We start from the raw sequence: 21255 nt of genomic DNA, 5'->3' as shown, positions 1-21255 counted from the left end.
TTTGAGTAGAATCAGATGTGAGTTTTCTACGTCACATGTAGCCTACAATTGTTACTAGTCTATGTGGAACAGTATTGTTTGTTACGATGTTGCAATTTGATAGGCTGCAATGCATTGCTACAATGTTGCAACTCTAGGATATTAGGCTACAACATTAACTTGAAAAATAAACATTGTTACAATCTTAGCCTACAAACGTGACACAAACTACTTCATTGGTCTCGCCCTAAAATGAGATAGCGGGACACTCACTCTGCCCTCGTAATCTTTGACATTGGGGTTCATTGTCAGAGTAGCGTTTAAAGACTACAAGACCGTGAACGTGATACCCTTCTTACTACTACTAAACGCTTCCGCTGTCATCTTAAAGAAACACACAGCCTCTCATCAAGCGTCAATAATGTCATATGTTTTATTGGAGTGGATGCGGGGAGATAAAGGTGTTATTGTGATAGGCTGGGGCGAACCAGAATGACCCTGATTCGCTGTTGTCTCTGAAGCCTTTCTTGCGCGTACAAAGGGCGCAGCCGTGACTGTCATTTGTGTGTTCTACCAGCTGCGACACACGGTGCTCGATTGCTTTCGACTGTAGGGACCATGGCCGATACGTGGGATAATGTTACAATTCCTGAGTTCAACTCCCTTCTTCAAATGGATCCTTACCTCAAACAGTACGAAAAGGACTTCAGGAGGAGGTAAAAAGGCTTTTTCAGTGGTAAAATGCTGCGCAGCTGACAGCTAAAGCCCATCGCTATGCCGTGTACAACCGCCAGGCTCGACCTGGCATACACGTCTATTCGTAAAAACACCCACAACACCAGATAGATACATATTTGTTGAAATCCTACAGGCGCCTTCTAGTAAGTTCATTGACTGACGTTTGAGATAACCGCAACATAGCGGTCGCATGACCGCTTGCAGTATCCCCTTAACTGTCGCAATGACCAGAAGCCCAGGCTAACCGGTTTGTTAATGGAATGGTTTTCGTTCGCCTGTCATCCTGCTACAAAAAACCCGAATATTCAGCCCGACGTGGTCATACTATAATATTGTTACAATTACAAAGCAATAATATAGTTATGTCTCTAACTATTACCTTTGGTGTCAGCGGCCAGTGACTGGCGGGTAGCTAGCTAGCTACCATACTCTTTCACCATCCATCCCTTCCTATTGTTTGACAGTTCCGTTTTTACATTCACCCAGGTGGTGCCGCCCACTGTGTAACTGAACACGCCGGCATTGTTGAGGAGGCAGGCGCCCTAGTTGTGTGCCTGCGTGTCAGCGCATGATTATTATTATTATTTTTATATTGTTTGATAGCTACATTTAGAGCCATAGCCTAAAATATATGCCTCTGGCTAGTAAGTACATTCATAGCCTAAAACACATGGTTCTGGCTAGTAGCTAACGTTACATTGTAACGCTTCTGCTGCAGGCCTTCATCAGATGCAACATTGTAGCATCAGTATAGTTTTATTACAGGCATCATCATGTGAGTTCTCTGCAGCTGTGTGTAGGCTAGTCTCTTTAGCAGACTCTGGGTGCTGTGTGTAGGCTAGTCTCTTTAGCAGACTCTGGGTGCTGTGTGTAGGCTAGTCTCTTTAGCAGACTCTGGGTGCTGTGTGTAGGCTAGTCTCTTTAGCAGACTCTGGGTGCTGTGTGTAGGCTAGTCTCTTTAGCAGACTCTGGGTGCTGTGTGTAGGCTAGTCTCTTTAGCAGACTGGGTGCTGTGTGTAGGCTAGTCTCTTTAGCAGACTGGGTGCTGTGTGTAGGCTAGTCTCTTTAGCAGACTGGGTGCTGTGTGTAGGCTAGTCTCTTTAGCAGACTGGGTGCTGTGTGTAGGCTAGTCTCTTTAGCAGACGCTGGGTGCTGTGTGTAGGCTAGTCTCTTTAGCAGACGCTGGGTGCTGTGTGTAGGCTAGTCTCTTTAGCAGACGCTGGGTGCTGTGTGTAGGCTAGTCTCTTTAGCAGACTCTGGGTGCTGTGTGTAGGCTAGTCTCTTTAGCAGACTCTGTGTGTAGGCTAGTCTCTTTAGCAGACTCTGGGTGCTGTGTGTAGGCTAGTCTCTTTAGCAGACTCTGGGTGCTGTGTGTAGGCTAGTCTCTTTAGCAGACGCTGGGTGCTGTGTGTAGGCTAGTCTCTTTAGCAGACTCTGGGTGCTGTGTGTAGGCTCTTTAGCAGACTCTGGGTGCTGTGTGTAGGCTAGTCTCTTTAGCAGACTCTGGGTGCTGTGTGTAGGCTAGTCTCTTTAGCAGACGCTGGGTGCTGTGTGTAGGCTAGTCTCTTTAGCAGACTCTGGGTGCTGTGTGTAGGCTAGTCTCTTTAGCAGACTCTGGGTGCTGTGTGGAGGCTAGTCTCTTTAGCAGACTCTGGGTGCTGTGTGTAGGCTAGTCTCTTTAGCAGACTCTGGGTGCTGTGTGTAGGCTAGTCTCTTTAGCAGACTCTGGGTGCTGTGTGTAGGCTAGTCTCTTTAGCAGACTGGGTGCTGTGTGTAGGCTAGTCTCTTTAGCAGACTGGGTGCTGTGTGTAGGCTAGTCTCTTTAGCAGACTGGGTGCTGTGTGTAGGCTAGTCTCTTTAGCAGACTGGGTGCTGTGTGTAGGCTAGTCTCTTTAGCAGACGCTGGGTGCTGTGTGTAGGCTAGTCTCTAGCAGACGCTGGGTGCTGTGTGTAGGCTAGTCTCTTTAGCAGACTCTGGGTGCTGTGTGTAGGCTAGTCTCTTTAGCAGACTCTGGGTGCTGTGTGTAGGCTCTTTAGCAGACTCTGGGTGCTGTGTGTAGGCTAGTCTCTTTAGCAGACTCTGGGTGCTGTGTGTAGGCTAGTCTCTTTAGCAGACTCTGGGTGCTGTGTGTAGGCTAGTCTCTTTAGCAGACTCTGGGTGCTGTGTGTAGGCTAGTCTCTTTAGCAGACTCTGGGTGCTGTGTGTAGGCTAGTCTCTTTAGCAGACTCTGGGTGCTGTGTGTAGGCTAGTCTCTTTAGCAGACTGGGTGCTGTGTGTAGGCTAGTCTCTTTAGCAGACTGGGTGCTGTGTGTAGGCTAGTCTCTTTAGCAGACTGGGTGCTGTGTGTAGGCTAGTCTCTTTAGCAGACTGGGTGCTGTGTGTAGGCTAGTCTCTTTAGCAGACGCTGGGTGCTGTGTGTAGGCTAGTCTCTTTAGCAGACGCTGGGTGCTGTGTGTAGGCTAGTCTCTTTAGCAGACGCTGGGTGCTGTGTGTAGGCTAGTCTCTTTAGCAGACGCTGGGTGCTGTGTGTAGGCTAGTCTCTTTAGCAGACGCTGGGTGCTGTGTGTAGGCTAGTCTCTTTAGCAGACGCTGGGTGCTGTGTGTAGGCTAGTCTCTTTAGCAGACTCTGGGTGCTGTGTGTAGGCTAGTCTCTTTAGCAGACTCTGTGTGTAGGCTAGTCTCTTTAGCAGACTCTGGGTGCTGTGTGTAGGCTAGTCTCTTTAGCAGACTCTGGGTGCTGTGTGTAGGCTAGTCTCTTTAGCAGACGCTGGGTGCTGTGTGTAGGCTAGTCTCTTTAGCAGACTCTGGGTGCTGTGTGTAGGCTCTTTAGCAGACTCTGGGTGCTGTGTGTAGGCTAGTCTCTTTAGCAGACTCTGGGTGCTGTGTGTAGGCTAGTCTCTTTAGCAGACGCTGGGTGCTGTGTGTAGGCTAGTCTCTTTAGCAGACTCTGGGTGCTGTGTGTAGGCTAGTCTCTTTAGCAGACTCTGGGTGCTGTGTGGAGGCTAGTCTCTTTAGCAGACTCTGGGTGCTGTGTGTAGGCTAGTCTCTTTAGCAGACTCTGGGTGCTGTGTGTAGGCTAGTCTCTTTAGCAGACTCTGGGTGCTGTGTGTAGGCTAGTCTCTTTAGCAGACTGGGTGCTGTGTGTAGGCTAGTCTCTTTAGCAGACTGGGTGCTGTGTGTAGGCTAGTCTCTTTAGCAGACTGGGTGCTGTGTGTAGGCTAGTCTCTTTAGCAGACTGGGTGCTGTGTGTAGGCTAGTCTCTTTAGCAGACGCTGGGTGCTGTGTGTAGGCTAGTCTCTTTAGCAGACGCTGGGTGCTGTGTGTAGGCTAGTCTCTTTAGCAGACGCTGGGTGCTGTGTGTAGGCTAGTCTCTTTAGCAGACTCTGGGTGCTGTGTGTAGGCTCTTTAGCAGACTCTGGGTGCTGTGTGTAGGCTAGTCTCTTTAGCAGACTCTGGGTGCTGTGTGTAGGCTAGTCTCTTTAGCAGACGCTGGGTGCTGTGTGTAGGCTAGTCTCTTTAGCAGACTCTGGGTGCTGTGTGTAGGCTAGTCTCTTTAGCAGACTCTGGGTGCTGTGTGTAGGCTAGTCTCTTTAGCAGACTCTGGGTGCTGTGTGTAGGCTAGTCTCTTTAGCAGACTCTGGGTGCTGTGTGTAGGCTAGTCTCTTTAGCAGACTCTGGGTGCTGTGTGTAGGCTAGTCTCTTTAGCAGACTGGGTGCTGTGTGTAGGCTAGTCTCTTTAGCAGACTGGGTGCTGTGTGTAGGCTAGTCTCTTTAGCAGACTGGGTGCTGTGTGTAGGCTAGTCTCTTTAGCAGACTGGGTGCTGTGTGTAGGCTAGTCTCTTTAGCAGACGCTGGGTGCTGTGTGTAGGCTAGTCTCTTTAGCAGACGCTGGGTGCTGTGTGTAGGCTAGTCTCTTTAGCAGACGCTGGGTGCTGTGTGTAGGCTAGTCTCTTTAGCAGACGCTGGGTGCTGTGTGTAGGCTAGTCTCTTTAGCAGACTCTGGGTGCTGTGTGTAGGCTAGTCTCTTTAGCAGACGCTGTGTGTAGGCTAGTCTCTTTAGCAGACTCTGGGTGCTGTGTGTAGGCTAGTCTCTTTAGCAGACTCTGTGTGTAGGCTAGTCTCTTTAGCAGACTCTGGGTGCTGTGTGTAGGCTAGTCTCTTTAGCAGACTCTGGGTGCTGTGTGTAGGCTAGTCTCTTTAGCAGACGCTGGGTGCTGTGTGTAGGCTAGTCTCTTTAGCAGACTCTGGGTGCTGTGTGTAGGCTCTTTAGCAGACTCTGGGTGCTGTGTGTAGGCTAGTCTCTTTAGCAGACTCTGGGTGCTGTGTGGAGGCTAGTCTCTTTAGCAGACTCTGGGTGCTGTGTGTAGGCTAGTCTCTTTAGCAGACTCTGGGTGCTGTGTGTAGGCTAGGCTCTTTAGCAGACTCTGGGTGCTGTGTGTAGGCTAGTCTCTTTAGCAGACTCTGGGTGCTGTGTGTAGGCTAGTCTCTTTAGCAGACTCTGGGTGCTGTGTGGAGGCTAGTCTCTTTAGCAGACTCTGGGTGCTGTGTGTAGGCTAGTCTCTTTAGCAGACTCTGGGTGCTGTGTGTAGGCTAGTCTCTTTAGCAGACTCTGGGTGCTGTGTGGAGGCTAGTCTCTTTAGCAGACTCTGGGTGCTGTGTGTAGGCTAGTCTCTTTAGCAGACTCTGGGTGCTGTGTGTAGGCTAGTCTACAGACCTACTGACAGTGCAGTGGCCTACTTTTACCAAGTGAGTCATTCAGCCGGACCCAAATGGGCCCTGGTCAAACGTAGTGAACCCTATTGGGAATAATGTACAATTTGTGTACACAGCAGAAGTAGTCAACTAGTGAAGCACCCTTTTATTCTGTATTATTTTCACTCTGTCATTTAAGTCACTATTGTGGAGTCACTACAATGTTGTTGATCCATCCTCAGTGTTCTGCTATCACAGCCATTTAAACTCTGTAGCTGTTTTTAAAATCACAGATGGCCTCACGATGACATCCCTAAGCAGGTTTCCTTCCTGTCTTTCAGTTCAGAAGGATGACTGTATCGTTTGACGTGTCTTGGGTGGTTTAATACATCATCCACAGCATCGTTATTAACTTGACCGTGCTTAAAGAGATATTCAATGTCTGATTTGTTATTGTTACCCATCTACCAATCACTGCCCTTCTCTTGAAAAATAGATTTTATCTCAGTGAGGAAAAACCTGTATAAATAAAGGTAAAATAAAAAAAAAATGAGCCTTTCGAAAAGCTCCCTGGTCTTTTGTAGTTGAATCTGTGCTTGAAATTCAACACTTGACTCTGGGACCTTACAGATGTTGTATGGGGGACAGAGGAAGGGGTAGTCAATCAAAAATCATGTCAACCCCTATTATTTCACACAGAGTCCATATCATTTATTATGTGATTTTTTAAAAGCCAAATTCTCATTTAGGCTTGCCTAAACAAAGGGGGTGAATACACATTATGGATTATTGTGTGTAGATCAGTGACCCCCCCCCCCCCCAAAAAAAATACAATAAAATCTATTTCAATCCCATTTTGTAACAACCCCCCCCCAAAAAAAAAAAACATTGAAGAAAGTTCATGGGGGTGTAACTTTCTATAGGCACTGCACCTTTCTGATTATTACTAGATCAACGCTCCAACACATATCTTTAATACTATTTCTAGATCACGGGCCTACTGGTAGGCTACACAGTGAATAAATCACGCTGATATCTCTCACATTATCCAAGTCCAGAAAACAAAGCTCCCCAGAATGGAATGGGTTCTGTTCTGTGTAATTTAGCCCCTCTCCCCCCTGGGGTCCTGGAGTAGGTAGTGAACCTGGGACTTACACATTTGCACTGATGTTAATTAACTCCTGGTTTCAGAAACAGACAATTTGTGACTGAATGCCATTCGGGGGTCTTTCCAGGGTTGTCGCTCTAATAGTTAATAAGTCACTCTGGATAAGAGCGTCTGCTAAATGACTAAAATGTAAAATGTATATACTGTATGTGGTAAATTCTGAGTTTTTATATTTTGTCCGTATGTAGACACTGTTTGTCTGTATGTTCTATTTTAGTGTGGCACCACCGTTTCACCAAGTCAAATTCCTGTACGCAAGTTTATTTGGTGAATAAAGGTGATTCTTCTGAATACGGGACCAACTGGGATGCAGCCAGTGTCATGTGTTGGACAGATTAACTGATGTGAACTCATTTCTGTTGTCTAGGTTCCTTTGTGGTGAATGGCCCTGCACTGGCCTGCTGTTGACAGGCTTGGTTCTCTTAGGTAAACAGAACAACAGGGTTCTACAGTCAATAGACTGAGGTGACTGACTCCTTTTCTAAGGTCATTACTGACCTGGTGCTGTCGCTTCAGCCTGGTTGTTGTGATTAAAGAGACAGTGGCTAATATGCAATAAAAATGGGTTTGAGAATATTCGTTGAGGGATTAGGCTAATGCCCTATACTTAGGCCCTATGGTCTGTGGGCTGTAAATAAAGAAGGGTCTTGTTGCTCCATTTACGTTACATTTACGTCATTTAGCAGGCGACTTACAAATTGGTGCATTCACCTTATAGCCAGTGGGATAACCACTTTACAATATTTTTTTTTTTTTTTTTTGGGGGGGGGTAGAAGGATTACTTTATCCTATCCCAGGTATTCCTTAAAGAGGTGGGGTTTCAAGTGTCTCCGGAAGGTGGTGAGTGACTCCGCTGTATTAGTAAGGCTTGGGCGATACCACGGTATACAGTATATTTCAAAATACCGACAGCATGATTTTCAATTCCGTATAAAAAAAAATACCTCGCAGTCTCTGACAATGACATGGAGTGGAATTTTAGCTAAAAAGACTGGTACCCAGACTAGAGACATTCAATCCCCTCATGGATCAAGATCCCTGTTGCCTGAACAAAAATATATACAAAATATACAACATTTTAATTTTTTTAGAAATAGTGTTCCTTGTGTGCACTTCCGGTAATACCATATGGTACAGAAACGGTATGACGGTATGAAAATCTAGGACTAGGCTCTAGCTATCCCTAGATGTACCCCCTCTACCACGTCTGCCTGTAGAGGATGATGACAAACCACACAAACTATTTGACAGGTTAGGCAAGGTGGGAGCTGGGATGTGTCCCGAATGGCTCACTATTCCCTATATAGTGCACTTATTTTTGACCAGGGCCCCATAAGGCAGTGCACTATATAGAGAATAGGTTGCCATTTGGGATACACACCTACAGGCACTGCTGCAGGGAGCAGGTTAAACCTTGATCAGCCCCCAGTGATTTGCCGGGGGCCCTCATAGGACTAATACTGTATCAGCCCCCTGTGTGCTGCCGGAGGCCCTCAAAGGGCTAATACTGTATCAGCCCCCTGTGTGCTGCCGGAGGCCCTCATAGGACTAATACTGTATCAGCCCCCTGTGTGCTGCCGGAGGCCCTCATAGGGCTAATACTGTATCAGAAACACAGGCATGGAAATCAACAGCCTTCGCTTGGCTTCACTACAGCAAGGAGGTCAGGAGGTAGCATGCTGCTGTGGTGGATCAGTGATAGGAATTCAGATGAATGATCAGAGAGAGGCCTACAGTATTCATGAGAGATTTATATCGATATATATATCAGTATCAATCGAGAGAAAGGGAGAGAGGCCTGCAGTATCGAGAGAGAGGCCTGCAGTATCGAGAGAGAGGCCTGCAGTATCGAGAGAGAGGCCTGCAGTATCGAGAGAGAGAGAGAGAGAGATGGTTTTGTTATGAGCCCTCCTTCATGGTTGAAGACATTTTTCTGTTACTGCTACATTGAGTTTTTTATAAAAGATGTTTGTGCTTCCTTGGATTTTATAAAATAAAATCAATAGTGAGAAGATGGATTGTAGAGATGGTTGTTGTCTGATTTGTCCCGTGTAGCTCAGTTGGTAGAGCATGGCGCTTGCAACGCCAGGGTTGTGGGTTCGATTCCCACGGGGGACCAGTATGAAGAAATGTATGCAGTAACTGTAAGTCGCTCTGGATAAGAGCGTCTGCTAAATGACTAAAATGTAAATTTGAACATGCTAGTAGAGCCCCACTATTTGCTAGCCTGAAGGTCACCGACCAAACACACCACTCTACAGTATTAATTGAGAAGGTTGAAGCAGTCATCAATCAGGCTTTCTGAACATGCACAGGTACCTATTGTGCTTCATTAGGTCACTTAGAGACAAATTACGATATTAATACAGGACTAATAGACTACTGGTACAATACAGGACTGATAGACTACTGGTATAATACAGGACTAATAGACTGCTGGTATAATACAGGACTAATAGACTACTGGTATCATACAGGACTAATAGACTACTGGTATAATACAGGACTAATAGACTACTGGTATGTATTTGTTGTAGTGGGGACAGTAACATTAGTGCTCTCTAAAAAATGATACTTTAAGGAAAATGTATAGATATTTTTTCGTTTTATGTTCAGCTTACATAATATAATTTAAAAGTATGCATTAATGTGTCTGCAATAGAATAAATGTGGCAAAAATGAATGTAGACGTTAATAAATGTTAGGTTACATATCAGGGGGAACCACCATGGATTGTTTCGCAAATGGCACCCTATTCACTTTAGTGCACTACTTTTTACCTGAGCCCTGGTCAAAAGTAGTGCACTATATAGGGTACCATTTGGGAAACAATCCATGGTGGTTCCCCCTGATATGTAACCTAACATTTATTAACGTCTACATTCATTTTTGCCACATTTATTCTATTGCAGACACATTAATGCATACTTTTAAATTATATTATGTAAGCTGAACATAAAACGAAAAAATATCTATACATTTTCCTTAAAGTATAATTTTTTTAGAGAGCACTAATGTTAGTGTCCTCACTACAACAAATACATACTTAAATAGATGTCATTTTGTATTATAATATTTAATTGAAATACTGTAGAATTCTACCCATTCCTATGGAAAACTCCTACTGGGTAGTGCCAATATGTAGGGAATAGGGTGCACTTTGGGCCGCAACCAAACTAGGTAAACCAGTAAGTACGGAGAAACAGTGAAGGCTTATAACCTGTCAGAGAGATGGATGGCTGAAGGCTTATTAACCTGTCAGAGAGATGGATGGCTGAAGGCTTATTAACCTGTCAGAGAGATGGATGGCTGAAGGCTTATTAACCTGTCAGAGAGATGGATGGCTGAAGGCTTATTAACCTGTCGGAGAGATGGATGGCCGAAGGCTTATTAACCTGTCGGAGAGATGGTTGGCTGAAGGCTTATTAACCTGTCAGAGAGATGGATGGCTGAAGGCTTATTAACCTGTCAGAGAGATGGATGGCTGAAGGCTTATTAACCTGTCAGAGAGATGGATGGCCGAAGGCTTATTAACCTGTCAGAGAGATGGATGGCTGAAGGCTTATTAACCTGTCAGAGAGATGGATGGCCGAAGGCTTATTAACCTGTCAGAGAGATGGATGGCCGAAGGCTTATTAACCTGTCAGAGAGATGGATGGCTGAAGGCTTATTAACCTGTCGGAGAGATGGATGGCCGAAGGCTTATTAACCTGTCAGAGATGGATGGCTGAAGGCTTATTAACCTGTCAGAGAGATGGATGGCTGAAGGCTTATTAACCTGTCAGAGAGATGGATGGCTGAAGGCTTATTAACCTGTCAGAGAGATGGATGGCTGAAGGCTTATTAACCTGTCAGAGATGGATGGCTGAAGGCTTATTAACCTGTCAGAGAGATGGATGGCTGAAGGCTTATTAACCTGTCAGAGAGATGGATGGCTGAAGGCTTATTAACCTGTCAGAGATGGATGGCTGAAGGCTTATTAACCTGTCAGAGATGGATGGCTGAATGCTTATTAACCTGTCAGAGAGATGGATGGCTGAAGGCTTATTAACCTGTCAGAGATGGATGGCTGAAGCCCTATTAACCTGTCAGAGAGATGGATGGCTGAAGGCTTATTAACCTGTCAGAGAGATGGATGGCCGAAGGCTTATTAACCTGTCAGAGAGATGGATGGCCGAAGGCTTATTAACCTGTCAGAGAGATGGATGGCTGAAGGCTTATTAACCTGTCGGAGAGATGGATGGCCGAAGGCTTATTAACCTGTCAGAGATGGATGGCTGAAGGCTTATTAACCTGTCAGAGAGATGGATGGCTGAAGGCTTATTAACCTGTCAGAGATGGATGGCTGAAGGCTTATTAACCTGTCAGAGATGGATGGCTGAAGGCTTATTAACCTGTCAGAGATGGATGGCTGAAGGCTTATTAACCTGTCAGAGAGATGGATGGCTGAAGGCTTATTAACCTGTCAGAGAGATGGATGGCTGAAGGCTTATTAACCTGTCAGAGATGGATGGCTGAAGGCTTATTAACCTGTCAGAGATGGATGGCTGAAGGCTTATTAACCTGTCAGAGAGATGGATGGCTGAAGGCTTATTAACCTGTCAGAGATGGATGGCTGAAGCCTTATTAACCTGTCAGAGAGATGGATGGCCGAAGGCTTATTAACCTGTCAGAGAGATGGATGGCCGAAGGCTTATTAACCTGTCAGAGAGATGGATGGCCGAAGGCTTATTAACCTGTCAGAGAGATGGATGGCTGAAGGCTTATTAACCTGTCAGAGATGGATGGCTGAAGGCTTATTAACCTGTCAGAGAGATGGATGGCTGAAGGCTTATTAACCTGTCAGAGATGGATGGCTGAAGGCTTATTAACCTGTCAGAGATGGATGGCTGAAGGCTTATTAACCTGTCAGAGATGGATGGCTGAAGCCTTATTAACCTGTCAGAGAGATGGATGGCCGAAGGCTTATTAACCTGTCAGAGAGATGGACTGGACTTTATTCTTTAAATAAAGAAGACCATGGAAGCGGCTTTGTTGCTTCTGTTCTAAAGCTCTTCAGCGGTCGTGGTTGCATCTCAAATGACACCCTACTTTTGACCAGAGTCCTATGGAAAAAGTGTCCCATTGGGGACACAATGTCTGTTCACACCAAACTGTCGTCTTCAAGCTCCCAATAGCCTAGAAGTTGCCCATAGCCACAGATCTAGGATCAGTTTACCATCACTAAATCCCTAACCTTAACCTTTTTATGGGGAAAACCCCAAACTGACTGTGGAACAGTGTCTAGGCAAGGGCAGCAATATGGTGATTTCAGAACATTGAGTTAGCTACCCCTAGTGGTAGAATATTCCTCTACACCAGGGCTCTTCCTTCGTGTAGGTTTTCAGTCCAACCCTAATTCACACCTGATTCGATGTATTGGCTGCTCACCAAGACCTTTTTAACTAGCTGAGTCCGGTATGTGAAGTTAGGGTTGGACTGAGAAAACATACAGGATGGTGGATCTCCTGGAAGAGGGTAGGTCAGCCCTGCTCTAGCATATGCTCTGTATTCAAAAGTATCTCGAAGTAGAGTGCTGATCTAGGATCCGAAACCCCCCTGTCCATATGATCTTTATTCGTTATGATCTAAAAAGGCAAAACTCATCCTGGATCAGCACTTCTACCTGGAGAAGCTTTGTGAATACAGGCCCTGATCTCAGACAGTCTTCTGTTGTTGGACATTTTGGATTTGGAAAAGGGGTGTTCTGATTTGGAATAATGACTCCCTTGGATGAGAAGTTATTCATTTTAGTTTCGCAGTGGCATAGTTTTGTTTCGGCAGAGCCATGCTGCAGTCTGCTATGTGCAATAATGTCTTATGACATTGGGTGTGTCGCCAATGGCACCCTATTTCCTATGAGCCCTGGTCAAAAGCAGGATACTCCTATAGGGAATAGGGCCCTGGTCAAAAGAAGTGCACTATATAGGGAATAGGGTGCCATTTGGGAGGCAACCTGACTGTTACATGCTGACCACACCAAAAAATACATTTACACATACATATTATTCAATCAGTTCATCCAAACTGCTCGCGGCAAGTCCCGCCTCTCCCATCTCCCCATTGGTTTTTAGGAGCGTATACCCACCAGGGTGATTGAAAGGTGAACTGAGGTCCACACTCCAGTCCAGTTGGTGGTGGTAATGCACCTTAAAGTTGGTTGCCAACCGAGAGAGTGACTGAAGACAGTGGGAGAGAGAGACTGAAGACTGAAGGAGAGAGAGACTGATGACAGTGGGAGGGAGAGCATGACTGAAGACAGAGGGAGAGAGAGACTGATGACAGAGGGAGAGGGTGGGAGAGAGAGACTGAGGGTGAGGGTGGGAGGGAGAGACTGAGGGAGAGGGTGGGAGGGAGAGACTGAGGGAGAGGGTGGGAGGGAGAGACTGAGGGAGAGGGTGGGAGGGAGAGACTGAGGGAGAGGGTGGGAGGGAGAGAGACTGAAGACAGGGAGAGAGAGACTGAAGACAGTGAGAGTGAGGAGGGAGAGGAGAGAGAGATTGAAGACAGACGGAGACAGTGGAGAGACTGAAGACAGTGGGAGGGAGAGAGAGACTGAAGACAGTGGGAGGGAGAGAGAGACTGAAGACAGTGGGAGGGAGAGAGAGACTGAAGACAGTGGGAGGGAGAGAGAGACTGAAGACAGTGGGAGGGAGAGAGAGACTGAAGACAGTGGGAGGGAGAGAGAGACTGAAGACAGTGGGAGGGAGAGAGAGACTGAAGACAGTGGGAGGGAGAGAGAGACTGAAGACAGTGGGAGGGAGAGAGAGACTGAAGACAGTGGGAGGGAGAGAGAGACTGAAGACAGTGGGAGGGAGAGAGAGACTGAAGACAGTGGGAGGGAGAGAGAGACTGAAGACAGTGGGAGGGAGAGAGAGACTGAAGACAGTGGGAGGGAGAGAGAGACTGAAGACAGTGAGAGTGAGGAGGGAGAGGAGAGAGAGATTGAAGACAGACGGAGACAGTGGAGAGACTGAAGACAGTGGGAGGGAGAGAGAGACTGAAGACAGTGGGAGGGAGAGAGAGACTGAAGACAGTGGGAGGGAGAGAGAGACTGAAGACAGTGGGAGGGAGAGAGAGACTGAAGACAGTGGGAGGGAGAGAGAGACTGAAGACAGTGGGAGGGAGAGAGAGACTGAAGACAGTGGGAGGGAGAGAGAGACTGAAGACAGTGGGAGGGAGAGAGAGACTGAAGACAGTGGGAGGGAGAGAGAGACTGAAGACAGTGGGAGGGAGAGAGAGACTGAAGACAGTGGGAGGGAGAGAGAGACTGAAGACAGTGGGAGGGAGAGAGAGACTGAAGACAGTGGGAGGGAGAGAGAGACTGAAGACAGTGGGAGGGAGAGAGAGACTGAAGACAGTGGGAGGGAGAGAGAGACTGAAGACAGTGGGAGGGAGACAGTGGGAGGGAGAGATTGATTGAAGACAGACGGAGACAGTGGAGAGAGAGAGAGAGTGACTGAAGACATAGTGGGACGGAGAGAGTGGGAGGGAGAGAGAGACTGTAGACAGTGGGAGAGTGGGAGAGTGGGAGGGAGAGAGTGACTGAAGACAGATGGAGACGGAGGGAGAGAGTGACTGAAGACAGTGGGAGGGAGAGCGAGACTGAAGACAGATGGAGACGGAGGGAGGGAGAGAGTGACTGAAGACAGTGGGAGGGAGAGCGAGACTGAAGACAGTGGGAGGGAGGGAGGGAGAGAGTGACTGAAGACAGTGGGAGGGAGAGCGAGACTGAAGACAGATGGAGAGAGTGACTGAAGACAGTGGGAGAGAGAGACTGAAGACAGAGGGAGAGAGTTGGAGGGAGAGAGTTGGAGGGAGAGAGTGGGAGGGAGGGAGGGAGTGATGAGCGGGTGATGGGAGAGTAGGAGTGGCATTTAGAGAGAGACAGAGGGGACACGGAGGGAGAGGAGACACGGAGGGAGAGGGGACACGGAGGGAGAGGGGACACGGAGGGAGAGGGGACACGGAGGGAGAGGGGACACGGAGGGAGAGGGGACACGGAGGGAGAGGAGAGAGAGAGAGGGGACACGGAGGGAGAGGGCACACGGAGGGAGAGGGCACACGGAGGGAGAGGGGACACGGAGGGAGAGGGGACACGGAGGGAGAGGGCACACGGAGGGAGAGGGCACACGGAGGGAGAGGGGACACGGAGGGAGAGGGGACACGGAGGGAGAGGGCACACGGAGGGAGAGGGGACACGGAGGGAGAGGGGACACGGAGGGAGAGGGGACACGGAGGGAGAGGGGACACGGAGGGAGAGGGAGGACACGGAGGGAGAGGGGACACGGAGGGAGAGGGCACACGGAGGGAGAGGGGACACGGAGGGAGAGGGGACACGGAGGGAGAGGGGACACGGAGGGAGAGGGGACACGGAGGGAGAGGGGACACGGAGGGAGAGGGAGGACACGGAGGGAGAGGGGACACGGAGGGAGAGGGGACACGGAGGGAGAGGGAGGACACGGAGGGAGAGGGAGGACACGGAGGGAGAGGGGACACGGAGGGAGAGGGGACACGGAGGGAGAGGGGACACGGAGGGAGAGGGAGGACACGGAGGGAGAGGGGACACGGAGGGAGAGGGGACACGGAGGGAGAGGAGACACGGAGGGAGAGGAGAGGACACAGAGCGAGAGGACACAGAGCGAGAGGACACAGAGCGAGAGGACACAGAGCGAGAGGACACAGAGCGAGAGGACACAGAGAGAGAGTGAGAGGACACAGAGAGAGTGCGAGAGGAGACACAGAGAGAGAGAGGAGACACACAGAGAGATAGAGGACACAGAGAGAGAGAGAGAGAGAGAGAGAGAGAGTGAGGACAGACTGTCTTCTGTCTCCTCTCTCTCCCTCTCTCTCCCTGTGTCCTCTCTCTCTCCCTGTGTCCTCTCTCTCTCCCTGTGTCCTCTCTCTCTCCCTGTGTCCTCTCTCTCTCTGTGTCCTCTCTCTCTCTCGCTGTGTCCTCTCTCTCTCTCGCTGTGTCCTCTCTCTCTCTCTCTGTGTCCTCTCTCTCTCTGTGTCCTCTCTCACTGTGTCATCTCTCGCGCTCTCTAAAATGAGAGAGAGAGATCAGGCTGGCCTAGTTGTATTACTCATTATTACTAATAAGCAGGTGAGGCAAAGTTTATATTTTGTGTTAGCTTCAAGTTTAGGGAAATCAGATGTCTTTTAGCATGCACCCCAAATAGCACCCTATTCCTTATTTAGTGGGTCTCTGGTCAAAAGTAGTGCACTATATATGGAATAGGGTGTGATTTGGGATGCAACCTTGAAGTCACCTTGATGTGTGGTCTGATCTTGACGACTACGTCCCTATTGGCACTCTATTCCCCATGTAGTGCCCTACTTTTGACCAGGGCCCAAAGGGCTTGTTCAGGGCTCTGCTCAAAACTAGCGCACAGCATAGGTAATAGGGTGCAGTTTGGGACACACCCAATGCCTCCTCGTCTCCTGTCTAATCATGCCAGCAGGGCCAGAAGGAGAGGAGTTTCTAGATATGCAGCGAATATGGCATCTTACCAGGACGATAGACATACACAGTACTCAGCCAGCCAGCCTATTCTCCCCCGGGCCCACCCCCCAGCCTATTCTCCCCCGGGCCCACCCCCAGCCTATTCTCCCCCGGGCCCACCCCCCAGCCTATTCTCCCCCGGGCCCACCCCCCCCAGCCTATTCTCCCCCGGGCCCACCCCCCAGCCTATTCTCCCCCGGGCCCACCCCCCAGCCTACTCTCCCCCGGGCCCACCCCCCCCAGCCTATTCTCCCCCGGGCCCACCCCCCCCAGCCTATTCTCCCCCGGGCCCCACCCCCCCCAGCCTATTCTCCCCCGGGCCCACCCCCCAGCCTATTCTCCCCCCAGCATCTCGTTTGTTCTAATCATAACCGTGACTTTCATGCCTATTAATGCAGGGAGCAGGAGCCGTCCTTAACTGAATCCTCCTCACCTCTCCTCATCTCATGATCTTCCTCTCTGGAAAGGCTCCCCCCAGGGCTGCCAGAATATGCATTCTGAAATGGTGACACTGCAGGAATGGGAGCACTAAGCATTGCTATCGATTAAGTTTCAGAGAGGAGAGAGACAGAGAGAGGGGAGTGAGTGGAGTGGAGGGGAGAGGAACGTGGGAGACGAGAGGAGAGGAACGTGGGAGACGAGAGGAGAGGAACGTGGGAGACGAGAGGAGAGGAACGTAGAGAGAGAGAGATTGAGATTGAGATTGAGACTCATCCAGCTGGCTGGATACTCTCTCCTCTCTCTAGCCTGTAGAGCGTCCTGCAGGAGAATCTAATCTGGACACCAGCTGGCTCGGCGGAAATAAAGTGATACATTATAAAGTAGTTAGTTTATACTCTCCACTGTCAGAAAATAACCCAAAGGTTTAGCTGATCAGCCACAACATGGCGTCCTGGTGACATAGTATTGGAGAGGTTATAGGGACATATTATTTTTTGATAAAAATACTGTATTGAATCAAATACATAACTGTTTTTACACAATAACAGTGACTAAAATGAGGATAATTGTTATTGTGAGCATTGTCGATGGCTTACAGTGTGTGTGTGTGGGAGGTGAATGCTCTTTCCAAGACAGCCTATCCATTTTGTCTAATAATGTTCATATCAGTTCATGTATTGATTTGTCATGTCTTCTAACGTGGTCCAAGCTGAAGAAAGAGGCTACAGAGTTAGACGTACCTTTATACTGTATACTATACATGGGGGTGATATTACATCAACCACGTCCACATATAGCTTACAGCAGGATCAATAACCAACCTCTTGGATATAGCATTAATATACTGTGTGTGTGTGTGTGTACGTTACATTGACCGTGTTCTAAGCCCACCTATTTCTGGGAAGACAGCCCTAAATAGAGCCCACCTATTGCTGGGAAGACAGCCCTAAATAGAGCCCACCTATTGGTGGGAAGACAGCCCTAAATAGAGCCCACCTATTGCTGGGAAGACAGCCCTAAATAGAGCCCACCTATTGCTGGGAAGACAGCCCTAAATAGAGCCCACCTATTGCTGGGAAGACAGCCCTAAATAGAGCCCACCTATTGCTGGGAAGACAGCCCTAAATAGAGCCCACCTATTGCTGGGTAGACAGCCCTAAATAGAGCCCACCTATTGCTGGGAAGACAGCCCTAAATAGAGCCCACCTATTGCTGGGTAGACAGCCCTAAATAGAGCCCACCTATTGCTGGGAAGACAGCCCTAAATAGAGCCCACCTATTGCTGGGAAGACAACCCTAAATAGAGCCCACCTATTGCTGGGAAGACAGCCCTAAATAGAGCCCACCTATTGCTGGGAAGACAGCCCTAAATAGAGCCCACCTATTGCTGGGTAGACAGCCCTAAATAGAGCCCACCTATTGCTGGGAAGACAGCCCTAAATAGAGCCCACCTATTGCTGGGTAGACAGCCCTAAATAGAGCCCACCTATTGCTGGGAAGACAGCCCTAAATAGAGCCCACCTATTGCTGGGAAGACAGCCCTAAATAGAGCCCACCTATAGCTGGGTAGACAGCCCTAAATAGAGCCCACCTATAGCTGGGTAGACAGCCCTAAATAGAGCCCACCTATAGCTGGGTAGACAGACCTAAATAGAGCCCACCTATAGCTGGGAAGACAGCCCTAAATAGAGCCCACCTATAGCTGGGTAGACAGACCTAAATAGAGCCCACCTATAGCTGGGAAGACAGCCCTAAATAGAGCCCACCTATAGCTGGGTAGACAGACCTAAATAGAGCCCACCTATAGCTGGGTAGACAGCCCTAAATAGAGCCCACCTATTGCTGGGAAGACAGCCCTAAATAGAGCCCACCTATAGCTGGGTAGACAGCCCTAAATAGGTGATTAGAGCCCGTTGACGTCCTTGTTGCACACCTTTTCTCAACATGTATAGTTTGTGTCAAAAAACTGCACCCTATGCCCTATACACTGAGTATACCAAACATTAGGGACACCTTCCTAATATTGAGTTGCACCCCCCCCCATTTGCCTTCAGAACATCCTCAATTCTTCAGTGCGTGGACTCTACAAGGTGTTGAAAGCATTCCACAGGGATGCTGGCCCATGTTGACTCCAATGCTTCCCACGGTCGTGTCAAGTTGTGGACCATTCTTGATACACACGGGAAACTATTTAGCGTGAAAAACAGCTGTCTTTCAGTTCCCTAACCGGTGCGCCTGGCACCTACTACCATACCCCGTTCAAAGGCACTTAAATCTTTTGTCTTGCCCATTCACTCTCTGAATGGCACACATACACAATCCATGTCTCAATTGTCTCAAGGCTTAAAAATCCTTCTTTAACCTGCCTCCTCCCCTTCATCTACACTGATTTGAAGTGGATTTAACAAGTGACATCAATAAGGGATCATAGCTTTCACCTGGATTCACCTGGTCAGTCTATGTTATGGAAAGAGTTCCTAATGTTTTGTACACTCAATGTATATTGTACTACTTTTGACCAGAGCCCAATCCCATACACATCTCCTATAGTCTTTCTAGTCTTGGGAAGCCTGAACACTGATCAACACATCTCCTATAGTCTTTCTAGTCTTGGGAAGCCTGAACACTGGTAAACACATCTCCTATAGTCTTTCTAGTCTTGGGAAGCCTGAACACTGGTAAACACATCTCCTATAGTCTTTCTAGTCTTGGGAAGCCTGAACACTGGTAAACACATCTCCTATAGTCTTTCTAGTCTTGGGAAGCCTGAACACTGAACACTGATCAACACATCTCCTATAGTCTTTCTAGTATTGGGAAGCCTGAACACTGGTAAACACATCTCCTATAGTCTTTCTAGTCTTGGGAAGCCTGAACACTGAACACTGATCAACACATCTCCTATAGTCTTTCTAGTATTGGGAAGCCTGAACACTGATCAACACATCTCCTATAGTCTTTCTAGTATTGGGAAGCCTGAACACTGATCAACACATCTCCTATAGTCTTTCTAGTCTTGGGAAGCCTGAACACTGATCAACACATCTCCTATAGTCTTTCTAGTCTTGGGAAGCCTGAACACTGGTAAACACATCTCCTATAGTCTTTCTAGTCTTGGGAAGCCTGAACACTGGTAAACACATCTCCTATAGTCTTTCTAGTATTGGGAAGCCTGAACACTGGTAAACACATCTCCTATAGTCTTTCTAGTCTTGGGAAGCCTGAACACTGGTAAACACATCTCCTATAGTCTTTCTAGTCTTGGGAAGCCTGAACACTGATCAACACATCTCCTATAGTCTTTCTAGTCTTGGGAAGCCTGAACACTGGTAAACACATCTCCTATAGTCTTTCTAGTATTGGGAAGCCTGAACACTGGTAAACACATCTCCTATAGTCTTTCTAGTCTTGGGAAGCCTGCACACTGATCAACACATCTCCTATAGTCTTTCTAGTCTTGGGAAGCCTGAACACTGGTAAACACATCTCCTATAGTCTTTCTAGTATTGGGAAGCCTGAACACTGGTAAACACATCTCCTATAGTCTTTCTAGTCTTGGGAAGCCTGAACACTGGTAAACACATCTCCTATAGTCTTTCTAGTATTGGGAAGCCTGAACACTGGTAAACACATCTCCTATAGTCTTTCTAGTCTTGGGAAGCCTGAACACTGGTAAACACATCTCCTATAGTCTTTCTAGTCTTGGGAAGCCTGAACACTGATCAACACATCTCCTATAGTCTTTCTAGTCTTGGGAAGCCTGAACACTGGTAAACACATCTCCTATAGTCTTTCTAGTCTTGGGAAGCCTGAACACTGGTAAACACATCTCCTATAGTCTTTCTAGTCTTGGGAAGCCTGAACACTGATCAACACATCTCCTATAGTCTTTCTAGTCTTGGGAAGCCTGAACACTGGTAAACACATCTCCTATAGTCTTTCTAGTCTTGGGAAGCCTGAACACTGGTAAACACATCTCCTATAGTCTTTCTAGTCTTGGGAAGCCTGAACACTGATCAACACATCTCCTATAGTCTTTCTAGTCTTGGGAAGCCTGAACACTGGTAAACACATCTCCTATAGTCTTTCTAGTCTTGGGAAGCCTGAACACTGGTAAACACATCTCCTATAGTCTTTCTAGTCTTGGGAAGCCTGAACACTGGTAAACACATCTCCTATAGTCTTTCTAGTCTTGGGAAGCCTGAACACTGGTAAACACATCTCCTATAGTCTTTCTAGTCTTGGGAAGCCTGAACACTGGTAAACACATCTCCTATAGTCTTTCTAGTCTTGGGAAGCCTGAACACTGATCAACACATCTCCTATAGTCTTTCTAGTCTTGGGAAGCCTGAACACTGGTAAACACATCTCCTATAGTCTTTCTAGTATTGGGAAGCCTGAACACTGGTCAACACATCTCCTATAGTCTTTCTAGTCTTGGGAAGCCTGAACACTGGTAAACACATCTCCTATAGTCTTTCTAGTCTTGGGAAGCCTGAACACTGGTAAACACATCTCCTATAGTCTTTCTAGTCTTGGGAAGCCTGAACACTGATCAACACATCTCCTATAGTCTTTCTAGTCTTGGGAAGCCTGAACACTGGTAAACACATCTCCTATAGTCTTTCTAGTATTGGGAAGCCTGAACACTGGTAAACACATCTCCTATAGTCTTTCTAGTCTTGGGAAGCC

At 47.8% G+C, this 21255-nt stretch overlaps 1 protein-coding gene and 2 long non-coding RNA genes across 4 annotated transcripts in view; 1 reads left to right on the top strand and 2 right to left on the bottom strand.

Annotated features, from left to right (window-relative positions):
* The first annotated feature begins 409 nt into the window (after positions 1–409).
* The window catches only part of gbe1b (glucan (1,4-alpha-), branching enzyme 1b), a 250919-nt gene continuing 230073 nt past the window's right edge, over positions 410–21255 (top strand). Inside the window, exon 1 of the mRNA XM_084143478.1 lies at positions 410–695. Within this exon, the coding sequence (XP_083999604.1) occupies positions 598–695 (98 nt within the window). The 5' untranslated portion in view covers positions 410–597. The remainder of the gene's footprint in view (positions 696–21255) is intronic.
* On the bottom strand, positions 10002–10791 carry LOC311102224. The gene is made up of 3 exons (XR_014609982.1): positions 10664–10791; positions 10596–10630; positions 10002–10529 (listed from the first exon to the last, which is right to left on the bottom strand). It is a non-coding gene; the product is annotated as an uncharacterized lncRNA (long non-coding RNA).
* On the bottom strand, positions 10882–11567 carry LOC311102223. Of its 2 annotated transcripts, none has more exons than XR_014609980.1 (3): positions 11517–11567; positions 11210–11417; positions 10882–11176 (listed from the first exon to the last, which is right to left on the bottom strand). It is a non-coding gene; the product is annotated as an uncharacterized lncRNA (long non-coding RNA). The 2 variants fall into 2 exon arrangements; XR_014609981.1 differs by lacking the exon at positions 11517–11567 and having other exon boundaries at positions 11210–11349; positions 11383–11420.

The sequence above is a fragment of the Coregonus lavaretus genome (genome assembly GCF_964263955.1).
Source record: "Coregonus lavaretus genome assembly, chromosome: 26".
Taxonomy (NCBI): Eukaryota; Metazoa; Chordata; class Actinopteri; order Salmoniformes; family Salmonidae; genus Coregonus; species Coregonus lavaretus.
This window is presented reverse-complemented; position numbering and strand designations above follow the sequence as displayed.